Below are 16,718 nucleotides of genomic sequence, written 5' to 3'. Positions count from 1 at the left end.
GGTGCGAATCAGAGTTAGACGCCAATGGACGCTGGAAAAGGACGGCCAGTGCAGACAACTGGCCCTTAATCGTGGACAACGCCAGGCGCTGGTCCACACCAGTTCGTAGGAAGGCGAACACCCTTGCCATCGAGTAGGAACGAGGAGGGAAGCCTCTGGATTCATACCAGGCAAAATAAGCCTTCCAGGTACGGTAATAGATCTTACCGGATGAGGCTTTCCTAGCCTTGAGCAAAGTAGCAATGACCTCAGAAGAGAGACCCCTGTCTCTCAGGACCTGGCTTTCAACAGCCATGCTGTTAAAACCAGCGACTGTAAAGCAGGATGGAAGATCGGTCCCTGAGACAGTAGATAATCTTGTAACGGTAGCCACCACGGAGGCTCGACGGCCAGTTTAATGATGTCTGCGTACCAGGATCGGCGTGGCCAGTCCGGGGCCACCAGAATCACCAACTTAGGTTCCGAGACCAACCTGCGCAGGAACCTGGACAACAACTGGATCGGGGGAAAGGCATACATCAGACTATACCAGTGCCGAGGCACCACCAGCGCATCCGAGGCGTTTGCCAGAGGATTGTGCGTTCTTGCCACGAACCTTCCCACCTTGTTGTTTAGCCGGGACGCAAACAGATCCACATCCGGGGATCCCCATTTCGCACACAGCATTTGAAAAACCTCCGGGTGCAGGGACCATTCCCCCTGGTCCAGGGTCTGGTGGCAGCTCAGATATTTGGCCTGCCAGTTCTCCACACCCGGAATGTGAACTGCCGTAATCGCCGGGACGTGAGTCTCGGCCCAAGACAGAAGGGGCGTCACTTCTGATTGATGTAAGCCACAGCAGTGGCATTGTCTGTCTGCACACCCGTACAGGGCGGCCCTGAAGACGATCCGACCAATGGAGCAGGCACAGCCTGATTGCTCTCAATTCCAAGATGTTTATCGGTAGGGATGATTCCTCCACCGACCAAGCGCCCTGGGCAGACAGGTTGCCCAGGACGCCACCCCAGCCCGACAGGCTGGCATCCGTGGTAATCACCGTCCACAGCAACAGCCGAAAAGGATTTCCCCTCCGCTACAGCCGGGGACTGAAGCCACCACAGAAGATCCACTCTGGTTTGGTGACTCGGAGACACCCTCAGGTCCAAGGACTGAGGGAGCCTGTCCCACCTGGCCAGTATCTCCGCTTGGAGAGACCGCGTGTGAAACTGTGCAAACGGTATCGCCTCGAAGGCTGATACCATCATCCCCAGGGACTGCATACAGATCCTGAGCGACGAGGACTCGTTGTCCCTAAGGGACCTGACCTCGCTCTGCAGGGTTTGGAGCTTGTCCTCCGGCAGAAACACCTTCACTTGGGCGGAGTCCATGACCATTCCCAAATATGGGTGACGAACCGAAGGAGACAAAGTCGACTTCTGAACGTTGATGGTCCATCCGAACTCCTGGAGCGTCTGAACCGTAGTGGACAGATCGCGCAGCAGGCTCTGACTAACACTCGATCTTAACAGGAGATCGTCCAGATAACCCAAGACCGCAATGCCCTGTGCCCGTAATAGGCCCAGAACAGGAGCCAGCACTTTGGTAAACACCCTTGGAGCCGAAGCGAGACCGAAGGTAACGCCACAAACTGATAGTGTTACTCCGCGATAGCAAATCGGAGGTACCTCTGATGGCCCTCGAATATGGGGATGTGTAAATACGCATCCTTTAGGTCAATAGAAGCCAGGAAATGGAGGAAGGCTGAGACTGTAGCCCCAGCACAGGGAGAGCCTATCTCACTCCTAACTAGGCAGAAGACAAACTGAGTTGGGATGGTTGATAGCAGGGGGGTATTGGACCAGTGGGACAGCCCCCATAGGTGTGTCTATGTAAATTACTTTGTTTTTAACAAGTCTTATGCCTAGCTTGCTCCTATGGATAAGAGGTCAATACCCATTGGTGAAGACTGTATGAGTGGGTGGCAACTGTCAGAGGACTTAAGAGAAAAGAAAACTACTAGTACATGACACCTTTTGCGGCTGTCGACTTGTACTTCTTAATAAACTATCAAGGCACTGTTGAGCGCTCAAGGTAGTTTATTCGATTTTCCAGTCAGTGTGTAACTACCTGCTCGTGCGAGGTACAAGAGCCCTGCATATAGCACCCACGATCTGCTGAGTGCAATGCTTTGCAGGCTTCTAGTTTAAAAAAAATGCACATTTTGTTTACTTGCAGAAAGATGTGCATTTATTTTTTTTCAAAGGTGAACTAATACTTTAATTCTTTAAGTTCCCACATGTATGCAGCTTAATTATGTTAAACAGGAATGCATATGTGTAGTATTTATAGAGCTTATTCCTATTACGGGCCTGCTAGCAGTTTTAACTCCAAAAAGGCAACCTGAAATTGAAAGATTGTGGCAGGGTGTTACAGCTTAAATGAGAAGTGAAGTCATTTTGGCTGCTTTGCATTCAACACATTGTAAAGGCTCGTACACACTATAAGAAAATCGGGTGAGCATTTTCGTCCGAAGAACGTTTACAGCCGATTCCGAACTTCTGAACGAAAATTTCCAGACTTCTGAACGAAAATTTCCAAAGGGACACGTTACAATTCTTGTACACGAACACAGAACGATTTTTGCTTAATGTGTACCATTAATCAAAAAAATCAGAAATGAAAGACTGCTTATGATCAGAAACCATAATAAAAAAAAATATTAAAAAAAACCTTTGTCGTACGAGAATTTACGTACTAATTTTCTTTCATTGGTTCCGATTTGCTGTGAAACAAGGAAAATGGGACCATCTTTCGCCTGTTTTTTCTTATAGTATGTACCCCAGCTCCTTAAAAGGATATAGTTTTGAGATTTGTCAAAATGTATTAAAGTTTTATGGCCACTTTTTTTTTTTTTTTTTTTTTTTTTTCTTTATGGATGTCCAACATAATGTGCAGAACAAAATGAAAGCCTTTGTAGTGTGATACATAGCAAGAAAGTTTCACTCTTCTCTCTTGTACTGCCCAAAAAATGTTATCTCATAGTAACTAAATTTAATGGCTGAGGCGTTAGAGAGTGCTAAATAATATATGACCAGAGAAAGCTGCTGAGGAAAGACTTTCTGCTGTGCAGATTAGGTTGATAAAACAGAATTATGCGACTGACCCCAAGAAGTGCAAAAAAATGAAAGTATTACGCTCATTTAATTCTATACATGCACCTGTAAGACAGAAAGCAAGCAGTGGCATCTGTTTAGGAATGCTGACTCATTCTATTTGAACTGAAAAACCTGGTACATTTCCACACGTTACTGTCATATTGTATATAATGTATAATGAGTTAAAGATATTATTTTGCTTAAAGTAGAAGTCTGGGCTTATAGCTATATTTAAAACAGCTCCCACCCACATCCTTACTTGATGCTTATAATTCTCAGAGCTCTCTGTTCTGGTTACGTGAATTCCCCACCTGCTGGCTTTAGAGGACATAGCGCCAACAACGGATGGAATGCCAGGGCAGTGACGTCGCCCATAGGCTTACTATGGGACATCTGTTCTTCCTCTCCCCCGAAGCCAGCCGCTGGGAGCCAATCACGTAACTGCATTGGAGCGCCTGGAGAATAGGCAAGTATAAGCATCTTTTTTCAACATAGTAGTTGGCAAATGAGTTAGGAGGTGGGATGGTAGTAGTTTTGAGCTTAGTTGTAGCCCAGGCGTCTACTCTAAGCTGAAAACAACCATGCATTTATAGTTCTGCAGGTCTTGGTTAGTGTCACACAAGGAAATGAGAGGCACAGAGGGAAGATGCTGTACTTCTTAAATGGACCTGTATGAAATGAAAATGTGACCTGTCTTGGTCCGTTCTTTTTCTTATTGGTAGACAGGGTTTATTTAATAAAAAACTGGAGAGTGCAAAACCTGGTGCAGCCCTGCATAGAAACCAGTCAGCTTTTTTTTTTTTTTTTGTCGAAGCTTAATTGAACAAGCAGGAATTAGAAGCTGATTGGATACCATGCACAGTTGCACCAGGTTTTGCCTACTCAGTTTTAGTAAATCAACCCCAGTGTGTAGCGAGCAAGAACCAAATCTTGATCTGGGAAATGCTATGAAAAGTAAAACGCTTGCCAAAGGTGGCAGCTAAGAAATATTAGAAATGTTGGTGTCCAGATCCAGTGACAGTACCTGGGTTCTGTTTTTAGAAATACAGGCCCAAATATACAATGCCTTGAAAATAAAATTCATACCCCTTGAAATTTTCCACATTTTCTCATGTTGCAAACCTAAACGTAAATGTATTTTATTGGGATTTTCTGTGATGAAGCAACACAAAGTGGCACATAATTGTGAAGTGGAAGGAAAATGATAAATGGAATTCAATTTTTTTTTTTTTTTACATATTTTTGAAAAATGTGGCATGCATTTGTGTTCAGCCCCCTTTTCTCTTCTACCCCTAACAAAAATCTAGTGGAACCGATTGCCTTCAGAAGTCACATAATTAGTAAATATTCCACCTGTGTATAATTTAGTCTCCGTATAAATACAGTTCTGTGAAGCTCTCAGAGGTTTGTTAGAGAACCTTGGTGAACAAACCGCATCATGTAGGCCAAGGAACACACCAGACAGGTCAGGGATAAAGGTGTGGAGAAGTTTAGGGTTAGGTTTTAAAATCTACCCCAAGCTTTCAACATCTCAAGGAGCATTGTTCAATCCATCGTCCGAAAATGGGAAAGAGTATGACACAACAGCAAACCTACCAAGACATGAAGGTCCACATTAACTGACAGGCCGGGCAGGGAGAGCATTATTCAGAGAAGCAGCCAAGAGGCCCATGGTAACTCTGGAGGAGCTGCAGAGGTCCACAGCTCAGGTTGGAGAATCTTTCCACAGGACAACTATTAGTCGTGTACTCCACAAATCCGGTGTTTATGGAAGTGTTGAAAGAGAGCCATAAGAAAACCCATTTGCAATTTGCGAGAAGCCATGTGGGGGACAAACCTATGGAAAAAGGTGTTCTGGTCAGATGAGACCAAAATTTACCTTTTTGGCATAAAAGAAAAATGCTATGTGTGGCGGAAAAGGAACACAGCACATCACCCTGAACACACCATTTCCATCGTGAAACATGGTGGCAGCATCATGTTCTGGGGATGCTTTTCTTCAGCAGGGACAGGGAAGCTGGTCAGTTAATGGGAGGATGGATGGAGCCAAATACAGGGCAATCTTAGAAAATAACCTGTTAGTCTGCAAAAGGTTTGAGACTGGGGTGGAAGTTCACCTTCCAGCAGGACAACTACTCAAAACATACAGCCAGGGCTACAATGGAATGGTTTAGATCAAAGCATTTTTATGTGTTCAAATTGCCCAGTCAAAGTCCAGACCTAAATCTAATTGAGAATCTTTGGCAAGACTTGAGAAAGTTGCTGTTCTGACACTCCACATCTAATCTGACAGCGCTTGAGCTATTTTGCAAATAAGAATGGACAAAAATGCAAAGCTGGTAGAGACATGCCCAAAAAGACTTGCAGCTGTAATTGCAGCGAAAGGTGGTTCTTCAAAGTATTGACTCAGAGGGGCCAAATACAAATGCACGCCACACTTTTTTCAGATATGCATTTTTAAAAATGTTTGAAAACCATTTATGTTTTTCCTTCCACTTCACAATTCTTTGCCACTTTGTGTTGGTCTATCACATAAAATCTCAATAAAATACATTTGTTTTCGGTAGCAACATGACAAAATATGGAAAATTCCAAGGGTATAAATACTTTCAAGCCACTGTAACTCCCATGGCGGTGTTTATTGGATAGAAATGTAGTTTTACACCTAAAGGGGGGAAAAAATTGAATACGGTGTATAGCCTGCATCTGTTCATCTTCCATTTCTTTTCTTAGGATTAGTGGACAATTCACTCCCAGTATGCCCAGCATTTTCACTCAGAAGTATACATATATGCCCTATTTTCAACATAGGGCTTAAGTTTTCTTAAATTATGAAATGCTCTCTCCTACTAGATAAATATATCTATATACATATATAATTATATATATATAAATGTTATTTCTGTGTGCAACCTCACAAATCACAATATTTATTTTGTAATGCCCCTGGCAATGTTCAGGTTGAATTGCAAAAGACCTATGCAGGGATTGTATTTTTGGAAACCTAGATCCTAGTTACTCATGTCCTTTTTTTTTAACAATTACATTTTTTATTGAACCCTTCCTTTTACTGTCAGTGTTAGCTAGCTTACCTTTGCCCAAAAAACTTTTATTTTTTAATACATTCCATTTTTGTATGTTAAATCTGTCTAGGATCTTGTTTTTTGTATTTCCCGTATCTCATTTTTGAGATTTCTATTATATTCTATGACTGTGTCAAGTGCAGAATTAGTTTTAGAAGTTGTGTAGGGTTACATAAAAATATTTTGTAAGACACCGAATCTGAGATAAATATCTGGGCTGGCATTGTTGACATGCTGAAAATGCTAGCGGCCTGGCTATCGGTCTTCAGTACTTTGAGTCACCTTGGCAAGATTGCAGCAAATCTCTAGATTTGCATACTTGTTTCCGGGTTGATGACTCAGTATTGAAGCCATTGAATAAGCATGACTGCCAGGTAGTTAACATTTCAGGCAGTCAGTAATTGCATCCAACGTAATTTGTCAACCAGTTGATACATCAATCATCAATCATAAAGCTAAAGCAATTGGAGCGTGTGTATTTGTTTCAGGTGCAGATTTATTAAAACTAACTAGAGACGATGTTATCCAGATTTGTGGGCCTGCTGATGGCATACGGCTCTTCAATGCACTAAAAGGGAGGTGAGTAAATTTAATTTAACTTGAACTGGGTGTTGTCCTGGATGGATTTGTTTTAACCCTGAAGTGTGTCCTAAGCTCTTGAGGCATTTGATTTTCTTTTCTTTTCTTTTTTTTGTTTTAAAAACCTTTAGGGTTGTACGGCCGAGGCTTACAATTTATGTCTGTCAGGAGTCGCAACAACTGCGTGAACATCAGCAACAAAAACACGAAAATGGAGAGCAAGGAAATGGTGCTTTCTATGGTTAGTTTTTAAGTGTACTCCTTTCTGTAGATCACAGGTTCAGTTCACAAAGCTTTAACATGCAGATAAAAATGGCTTTCAATTTTTTCTAAATTCCGATCCTTATTAGCTTTGCGAATGAGCCCAAAAGTTATTTGGTATGGTACCTTTTACTGTGCATAACCGATTCATGTACCAGTAACCAAAATGCAGTGTAAAAGGTTTCTAAAGCCTCGTACACACGCGTCGAAAATTGGCAGGGAATTTTCGGCCAACGTCCGATCTGCCGATTTTCGGCTTGTTAGTATGCTGCTTCCGACAACCGACTCCGACTTTTCGGCAGAAAAAAATCTGGTGTGCAGACTATAAAATTTTTGTTGGCCGTCAAAACACGGCCGATTTTCGTGCAGTCAGTACTGATTTCGACAGGGAAAAATCTTATGAGCAAGTCTGGGCATGCTCAGAGAAGAAAACACAAAGAAATCAAACCAACACATGACCTCACTTCTGAAGTAGATTTTTGTTGGGCGAGAAAATTCGTGTGCAGTCTAGGCACATTCCAACCAACAAAACACCACTCTGGTCGGCCTATAATCGTTGCGTGTGTACGGGGCTTAACACTATTTGTTCAGAAATCTGGAACTTTTCAGGATTTTGCTTAAACTGAAGAAAGTGACACTTTATTTTTTTTATTTTTTTTTGAGCTTTGCCACATCTTTTGCCTTGTTTAAAGAAGGCATAGTAAGGGAATACACCAGGCATCCTGGTGGAAGGGGAGGGATGGTAGACCCGGGCCGAGCGGCGGAATGCGGTGTGTGTGTCCCTACTCTTTATCATCCTAGGAAGATCTCTCTCCATTATCTGGATGTGATTTGGACAGTGCAAGTCTACCTGTTGGCTACAGCCTCCATCTATCAGAATAACGTTGTTCTCTTAGAAGGGGCAGTCTGCTTCTTGTTTCACCGGTTTTAGGTGGATTTACCTACTCCCCTCTCAGGTCAAGAGTCTTAAGGGAAAGGTCCCTCCTCTCTGGTCTGAGCATATTCTACCAGAAGTGTTTTTTTTTTTTTTTTTGGGTGTTCTACCAGGTTCCACCAGGTGCATGTCCAGGCCCCAATAGATGCTGGCTTTGGTTTGGAAAGTCCTTCAGACAGCACTTAGTTATGGGCCTTTTTTTTTTTATTTACAGTCTGTTTGCCATGTCAGCTACCCATTTAACCACTTGACCCCTGGAAGATTTACCCCCCCCCCCCCTTCTTTACCTGGCCATTATTTGATACACTGCATTGCGTTAACTGACAATTGCGCAGTAGTTGGACACTGTACCAAAATAAACTTTGTTTTTCCCCACAATTAGCCCCCGTTCACACTGGGGCGACGCTACTTCGCCGGGCGACCTCACAGGTCGCGGCACGCTGCTCGCCCCGCGACCTCGGAGCGGCCGGCATGGACTTCATAACATTGAAGTCTATGCAGGTCGCTCCGGGTCGCCCCAAAGAAGCTCCGGACCCTTTTTCTAAGTCAGAGCGACTTGTGTCGCTCCTATTAGAACGGGTCCATAGCTTCTGTATGGCGGGCGACCTGTCAGGCGACCAGTGTGAACGGGGGCTTAGAGCTTATACCACTATTTATTTTTTTGCACTATAAACAAAGTTGAGGAAAAATAAAAATAAAATACTTTCTGCTATAAAACACATCCAATAAAAAAAGTCAAATTTCTTTATAAATGTAGGCTAATATTCTACATGTTTTTGAAAATAAATAAAAATCCCAATATGCCTATATTCAGGTGTACGGTTTAGCGCTTACAAATTATGGCATATATTTATGGAATTATTATTATTTATTTTTTTTTATACTAGCAATGGCGTAGATCAGCGACTTATAGTGGGACTATGATATTGCAGGGGACAATAGAATACGGACACTTTGCGGAAACCAGTGACACTAATACAGTGAGCAGTGCTAAAATAATATGCACGGTCACTATACTGACACTGGTTGGGAAGGGGTTAAACGTCTAGGGCGATCAAAGGGTTAACTGTGTACCTAGCCAGTGTTTTGTGTAAACAGTGTGGTACTTTTACTAGGGGAAAGAGATGGTACACAGAATTCCCCCCCCCCCCCCCCCCCCCCCCGTCAGTCAGAATGGAGGGCTGCCTTGTTTATAGGCGGATCGCTGTTCTGTGTTCTTTACCAATGATCAACAGGTGTTGGAGAACATAAAATGCCTGACTCTCGCAGATGGACTTCTGCTGTGAATTTCACAGCAGAAGTGGACCTCCAGCGGCACACATGCACCCCCTGCAGGCGTAAGGGCAGAAACACGTGTATATACACATGATTCTGCAGAGGAGAGCGGCCCTGTAGCAGTAAAATTGTTGCACTTCACAGCATTGGTCAATTCTTAACCCATTCCCATCCACTCCATAGCAAAGAAACTAGGATTTTTTTTACTTTTTTTACTTGCCTAAAAAAATCTTTTTCCTGGAATTACATCACAGGACATGTTCTGATCACTGCTCTATTGCTGGCTAAAAAAACTGAAGGCCTGTTAGGAGTGGCAGGGGTTATGCAAAGCTACGTTTCATCTTGGCTTTTTTGCCAATCAAATGGAGGCTAAGCATAATGCATTGGTCTAAATTAGCCAATCCATTGTCCTGTAATATATTTGCAGATAGGATTTTACAGGCAAGTCAAAAATGCTGTTTCACTTTCATTTATCAACGGACACAGTGCTCCATAAATCATAATTAGTGTGTTATATTGCCGCCTAGAGGAGTAGGACTAGGCAGAACAAAAAAACACCTGGCTACGCCCATGGGCTGTCCTCAGCTGGTATAAAACCCCCCTCTCAGCTCTAGGTAAATCGGCATCAAGGAGATCCGTGAAATGTTTCTTTTGGGGGTACCCAGAAAGAGGGACAAAGCTTGTCCTTTTCATGGTTTTTAGGTCCTGAGTCTCCTTGTGCGGATTTAATTCCTGCAAAGGTTCAGGTGATGTCTAAACTACCTAAGGTCCCCCCTATCCCTGTCCAGGGAATTGATTTACCTAGGTCTGATTCTATTTCTGACCAGGGTGGTCCTTCCTCTGCACAAACTTCAGGGACCACAGGCCGTGATTCACTGGCTGCTGTCACACAGATAGTTTTCTCTCCCATTTTGCATACAGATCCTAAGTCTGGTGGTATCCACCTTCAAGACAGTTCTGTTTGCACAGTCTTACTTGCAGCTCCTTTAGCAGGTTTGGCTCCACAGGAAGATACCGAAGTTTGTGACGGAGTCCTTTGACAGACGCCGCAGGAGTCCAAGGGCCACGGTAAGGCCAGTATCATCCTCGGCTAAGGCTTCTTCCGCAGTTCCTGCAAGGAATCAAAAGGGAGGATCTTCCAATCATCCTGGTGGCTGTAAACGTCACTTGGGGGTTTCCTCTCAGAGAACACCAGTTGTCCCAAGTCCACAGTCGCTGGTTTTATATTGGCTTAGCTTTGAAAGCCAGATACTGAGGGATAGAGGTCTGTCTGGATCAGTGATCCTTACTATGGTGAAGGCGAGGAAGATATACCATTGAAAGCGTACATTTCTTGGTGTAAGTCGATTGGCGCTCATCCTCGATCCTTTTCTGTGGCTCGGATTTTAACCTTTCTTCAACAGGGCGTTGAACAGAAGTTGGCCTTGAATACCATCAAGAGCCAGGTGTCTGCCTTGGCAATCTTCTTTCAGGAACCCCTAGCCAAGCACTCTAGTTCACACCTTCATTCAGGGGGTTCGACATGTGGCTCCACCTGTACGGTCTCTTATGCCACCATGGGATTTAAATTTAGTACTTTTGGTTCTCCAGAAACCTCCATTTGAGAATATTTGGGATATATTCCCTTTCCTACGTTATCCCAGAAAGTGACCTTGGTGGCTATTACCTCGGCCTGCAGGGTATCGAAATTGGCGGCATTATCCTTTCACAGTCCCCATTTAGTGGTTCATAGGGATAAAGTGGTTATTCGTCCCTGATCATCATTCCTGCCCAAAGTTGTCTGACTTTCATTTGAATGAGGACATTGTGTTGCCTTCCTTGTGTCCCAAGCGAGCTGATCCCAAAGAATTTGCTTTTGCATACCTTGGATGTGGTTCGTGCGATTCGGGTGTATCTGGCAGCTACTGAGTCTTTTCGGAGGTCAGACTCGCTTTTTGTGGTTACTGGCGGACCAAGAAAAGGGCTGACCACTTTGGCCACCATCCCCAGATGGATCAGACAGACGGTGACTCAGGCCTATTCCAATAAAGGTCAGGTGCCACCTTTCCCTGTCATGGCTCATTCTACTTGGGCGCTGAGTACTCCTTGGGCCTTCTTAAGCCTTGGGTTATTTTCCACACATTTTCCTTTTGGCACTGCTTTTGGATCTCCCAATAGTTATGATTTATGGAGTGATGTGTCCTGTCGAATGAAAAAAGAAAACGGGACTTCTCTTTCGTCCACCGACGGACGTAACTGCTGCGATAAATCAGGCCGATGTGCAATAAGCCCCTCCCACTAGGAGTGACCAGGTAGAGCCAAAGGCTTTGACAAACCCAAGTGGGCGGGGTCCCTGGGTTATTACCCCTTGGCCTCACCGTTGCATCTTCAGTTTTAGCTGCCTGGTCTAAGAAGTAGTCAAACAGCTCCCCGCTGGGACCTTTTTGTCCTAGCTCGGTTTTAAACATCTTAAAGGGAACCTTTTTTTTATTTTTTGTTGCTGCTGACTCCTGTGGAATGCCGGCTGGGTTTCGGACTGGCTATATGAGAACTTGCTTTCTCCGAGTTTGTGCCAACGAGCGCTTGCAGACCGTAGCTCCGCGCTGGGTTTCCATAACTGCTATAGTCCCACGGATGCCAGCATCGCAACGTGCCCCTTGTCTGCCAGCGCCCTCACTGCGGTGCATAGGCAGTCTGTCAGGATGGACGCCTACCCTCAGCAGCCTGGTCCGGTAAGTGCAGTCCCCCACGTCCAGTTAGTGGGCCTGGGGTGGATGTGGGGTCCTCCATATGTGAGTAGGACCCTCGGGTACCCATATCTCCTACCTCCCTCCACTATGAGGGGTCACCTGGGACCTTCCCCTCCTACCCTGACCTCTCCCTATCCTGGGCTCCGAACCCCGGGACACTTTTAGTGGAGGGTCCCCTATGTAAGTTGCCTCAGGTGCTATACCGGGTAGTGGGGACGGGAGGCCTCGGAGAGGGGTACATGGCTGTGCCTCATAGCGTTACCCTTGGGGGGGGGGCATCTGCCCGCCAGGGCCTCCGGGCCTGTTGATAGGGTAGGCCTCACTAAGCCCAAGGTCACATGCTCATCGGCACGAAGCTGCCATTTTGCCATGACCTGCAGCTTTACCGGCCTCAGCAGCCTGCCTGGGTATCCCTATCACACTAATGTCGGTGGCCATTTTGCTGGAGCCAGAGACAAAACTGCACAGGAGCTTCTGGCTCTTGTGGGCTGGGCATTTCCTTCTTCCTTCTCTTCTCCATGAGACCTTGCTGCTGAGGGACCTTGCTGTGTTCTCCATGTGGAGTTTAATTACCCTGGCCTTCACCTTTTCAACCTTTTCAACTTCAGAGGGGTTTCAGGCCTTTAGGGGGCTTAGTCTTATCCCCCGGAATAGCGCTGCGTGCATTGCAATCGCTTCTTAAAGACGAAGTGCACGCCAGTAGCCGCGGACCTTGCTGGGACCTGTGGTGCCTTTTGTAACCTCACTTAGCCTCAGGGGCGTTAATATTTGGCGATTGGGCGTGGATTGGTCCCTCTTAGGCCATTGCTCCTGTTTTCAGGAGAAGCTTCTGTTTAACCCCTAGCGATGCAGGTTCTGGTGTTTCCCCGTCTGCTCTTTACATTCTTACTGTGCAATCCTACTGTTTGACTATATGACTATGGTTACGACTAAGCGGACGTTTATCCGTGAAACGCGTCAACTACTATGCTTTTCCCCTGTCTCTGACTGTATTATGGACTGTATCTTTGATTTTATTTCTTGGATTCAAATAAACGGATCTTATACTTTGTACCTTCAAGTGGGAGTGCGGCTGCCTTTTTCTCTACACAACACATCTGTTTGGACTGCGGATCCTAGCTGCACCTTGCTTTGATGGTCGGGATTGCTTTCTCACCTGAGCGGTTCTCTTGTTTCTTTTGCTGATCTGTGACCATATGACTAACCTGGATTCCCCAAGTTTGTCTGCGACCCTCGCTGTATCGTTGGGGCCTGCTTTTGATACTCATGATGTGACTTTGTCTTTGATGCAAGAAATGTCCAGAAAAATGGACAAAGTTCCGACTTTTCTGACACAGAAGAGGATGTTTTCACACCCGCCTTGGCACATGAAAAGGCGCTGGTAGATGCTTTGATATCCTCAGTGAGGGACACCCTGAAAATTACGGATGCCATTTCTAAATCACAAGGAGCCTTGGTATCCTTTGAATCCCTCAGGGCAAAGAAATCGGCAAAGGTTTTCTCTTGTCCCTAAGTCTTGTCCGCCTTAGTGGAGGAACAGTGGTGGCGATCTAATTGCACGCTTGCAATTCCCATACGTTTTGGCTAGGCGCTACCCATTTGAGGAAGAGATCTTGCGCAAATGGACGGTCCTCCCTCAGGTGGACCCCCAGATATGCGGTATTCACAAGGCCACAGTTTTACCGGTGGCAGAATCTACATCTCTCCCTGATCCGGTTGACAGACGTATTGGGGTCCTATTTCCGACACCTGTATACGGTAGTGCGATCTATTCTCAGGCCTGCCCTGACTACCATTCTAGTCTCTCAGACTATGTTTGAATGGGTAAAGGCTCTGAGAGAGGCACTGATGGTAACCCCATTACAGTCCTCTACCCTGGAACTCGCTGACCAATTATCGCAGGCTCTGCAATTTGTATGCAATGCCAACCTGGACATTCTTCCGCTCGCGGCCAGAGCTTCAGTGGTAAGTGTACTCATCCAATGTGCGATCTGGCTAAAGTCCTGGTCGGCTGACCAGGCTTCTAAGAAGCTTTTGGCGGATCTTCCCTTTCAGGGTGATTGCCTTTTTGGTTCCTCCTTGGATGACTTGATCAAGACGGTCATTGGGGGAAAGGGCACACTCCTTCCTCACTCGACTAAGAGTAAGTCTCCCTTGCGCAAGTGAGGTCCTTCCTTTACAGCCCAGGAGCGTCTTTTTCGCGCAGAAAACCAAACAGACTTTGGGCGGAAAAGGATCCAGGAAAAGGTGGGCTGGTAAGCCGAAATCCTCTGCCCCCAGCACCTCCAAGCAAACCCCTCTTCTGCCTGAAGGGGCACCCCCACCCACTCCAGGGGTGGGGGGACGTGTCTGTTTCTTCCCGGATCTTTAGACCTCACTGTTGCAGGTTGAGGTGGGTCCACGAGGTAATTCGTTCCTGGGGCAATATAGAGTTGTGTTTCCGTCCGCCAGACAGATTTTCTCTCAAATCTTCAGCTGTCCTAAGAACGCCTTGCAGGGCTGCAGGAAGTGATTCGGGATATGCTGTCACATGGCATGATTGTACCAGTTCCTCATCAGGAACGATTTTGAGGGTTCTATTGGAACCGGTTTACCGTTCCACGGAAGGAGGGCAAAATGCATCCAATCTTTGACCTCAAAACTCTGAACCGCTTTGTGCGAGTCCAGAAATTTTGCATGGAGTCCCTGCGGTCAGTGGTGGTGTTCTTGCATCAGGGGGACCTGCTGGCCTCGATCAATACCAAGGATGCCTATCTCCATGTCCCGATTTTGCTAGGGTCATCAATGATTCCTCCGCCTTGCGGTGGGCAAGGACCATTTTCAATTTGTGGTGTTACCGTTTGGTCTCACCTCTGCTCCCAGGGTCTTCACTAAGGTGTTAGCCCCTATCCTGGCTCTGCTACGACAGAGAGGAATAGCGATTCTAGGAATAGAGAGTCAAATGGGACAAGGATCCTCTTTCCCTGGACAGTCTTGATTCGTTTGAAGTTGGAGATCCAAGGACTGCTCTCCGAATCTTCTCCACGGGAATTCCTTCCTTCCAATATTCTGGACGGTGGTGACGACAGATGCCTGTCTGACCGGTTGGGTGTAAGTGCTGGGCACCCTGAATGTTCAAGGGACCTGGTCGTTGGAAGAGTCCAAACTCCCGATCAACGTTCTGGAACTGAGGGCAATAAAGATGAGCCTGTTCCACTGGACAGACAATCTCAAAGGGTGTTCTGTCCGAGTCCAGTCCGACAATGTCACGGCCGTGTCAATCCTCAAGGGGGCACCAGGAGTGCCCTGGCGGCTCTGGAGGTAGCCGAGGTCCTGCGCTGGGCAGAGGACTACGTCCCAGCCCTATCCGCCATGTACATTCCCAGTGTGGACAATTGGCAGGCGGACTACCGGAGTCGTCAAACCCTGGATCAGGGAGAGTGGTCCCTGCATCCACAAGTGTTCCACCAGCCACGTCTCCGGTGGGGGACCCCCGGATGTGGACCTGTTAGCCTCCAGACAAAACGGGAACATTTCAAAGTTTGTTACTCGGTCCAGAGATCCTCTGGCCGACTCAGTAGATGCCCTGGAGTATGGGCTAGTTTATGCATTTCCTCCACTGAAACTTTTATCTCACCTGCTACGCAGGGTCGAGTTGGAGGGGATTCCGGTAATTCTGGTGGCTCCTGAATGGGCCGGAGATCCTGGTACGCCGACGTGATTCGGCTGAAGTTCGCAGGTCCATGGATACTTCCTCCGCGGGAAGATCTTCTATCTCAGGGTCCGATCTTCCATCCTGCTTTACAGTCGCTGGCTTTAACAGCTTGGCTTTTCAGAGCAAGGTGTTAAAGGACAGGGGCCTGTCCGATTCTGTGATCCCTACCTAGGGAGGCTAAGGCTAGGAAGTACACTTCTCTGAAGATTTATCATCGTATGTGGAAAGCGTACATTGCTTGGTGCGAATCGCTGAAGCTGCATCCTAGATCCTTTGCTATCAGCAGGATCCTGACCTTTCTACAGAAAGGGAATGACCAACGTTTGGCGTTGGGCACTCTTAAGTGTCAGATCTCGGCCTTGGCTGTGTTCTTCCAACGCCCTTTGGCTATGCACTCTTTGATTCATACGTTTCTTCAGGGGGTTTGCCATTTGGCTCCCCCCAGGAGGTGTCTGTTACCGCCTTGGGACCTTAATTTAGTTCTATCGGTTTTTCAGAAATCTCCTTTCAAGACACATTTCCTTGCTTGCCTTGTCGCAGAAAGTTGCCTTTTTGGTGGCTATCACGCATGGTTTCTGAACTAGCGGCGCTATCTTGCCGCTCTCATCTGGTAATGCACAGGGATAAGCAGGGCCGGACTGGGAATAAAAACCAGCCCTGGAAATAATTTCATACCAGCCCCATAGCATTTTTATACCAGCCCAACAGCATAGCGTCATTTTCTTGATCATAAAAGGGAACACCATGCATTTTAAAGCACATGTGAAGTGTGTATTATATGTAGATAAGACAGATATGAAATCACATAGGGTTTTATATATAATATAATACATATATATATATATATATATATATATATATATATATATATATATATATATATATATATATATATATATATATATATATATATATATATTATATACATACATACATACATACATACATACATACATACATACATACGAGCAAATTCCAGTTAAAAGTGGCGCAATTATCAAGAACAGTCCACTTTTTGCGATGGTGATA

At 45.7% G+C, this 16,718-nt stretch overlaps 1 protein-coding gene across 4 annotated transcripts in view; it reads left to right on the top strand.

Annotated features, from left to right (window-relative positions):
• TFCP2 (transcription factor CP2) overlaps positions 1–16,718 on the top strand; it is a 284,340-nt gene that overhangs the window by 193,275 nt on the left and 74,347 nt on the right. For all 4 annotated transcript variants that reach the window (XM_082246598.1, XM_082246597.1, XM_082246600.1 and 1 more), the window contains 2 exons: positions 6,706–6,796; positions 6,928–7,037. In XM_082246598.1, the coding sequence (XP_082102724.1) occupies positions 6,706–6,796; positions 6,928–7,037 (201 nt within the window). The remainder of the gene's footprint in view (positions 1–6,705; positions 6,797–6,927; positions 7,038–16,718) is intronic.

Source organism: Pelophylax lessonae (genome assembly GCF_965119305.1).
Source record: "Pelophylax lessonae genome assembly, chromosome: 2".
Lineage (NCBI taxonomy): Eukaryota > Metazoa > Chordata > Amphibia > Anura > Ranidae > Pelophylax > Pelophylax lessonae.
The sequence above is the reverse complement of the archived record's forward strand: the minus strand, read 5'-3'. Positions and strand labels throughout refer to the sequence as shown.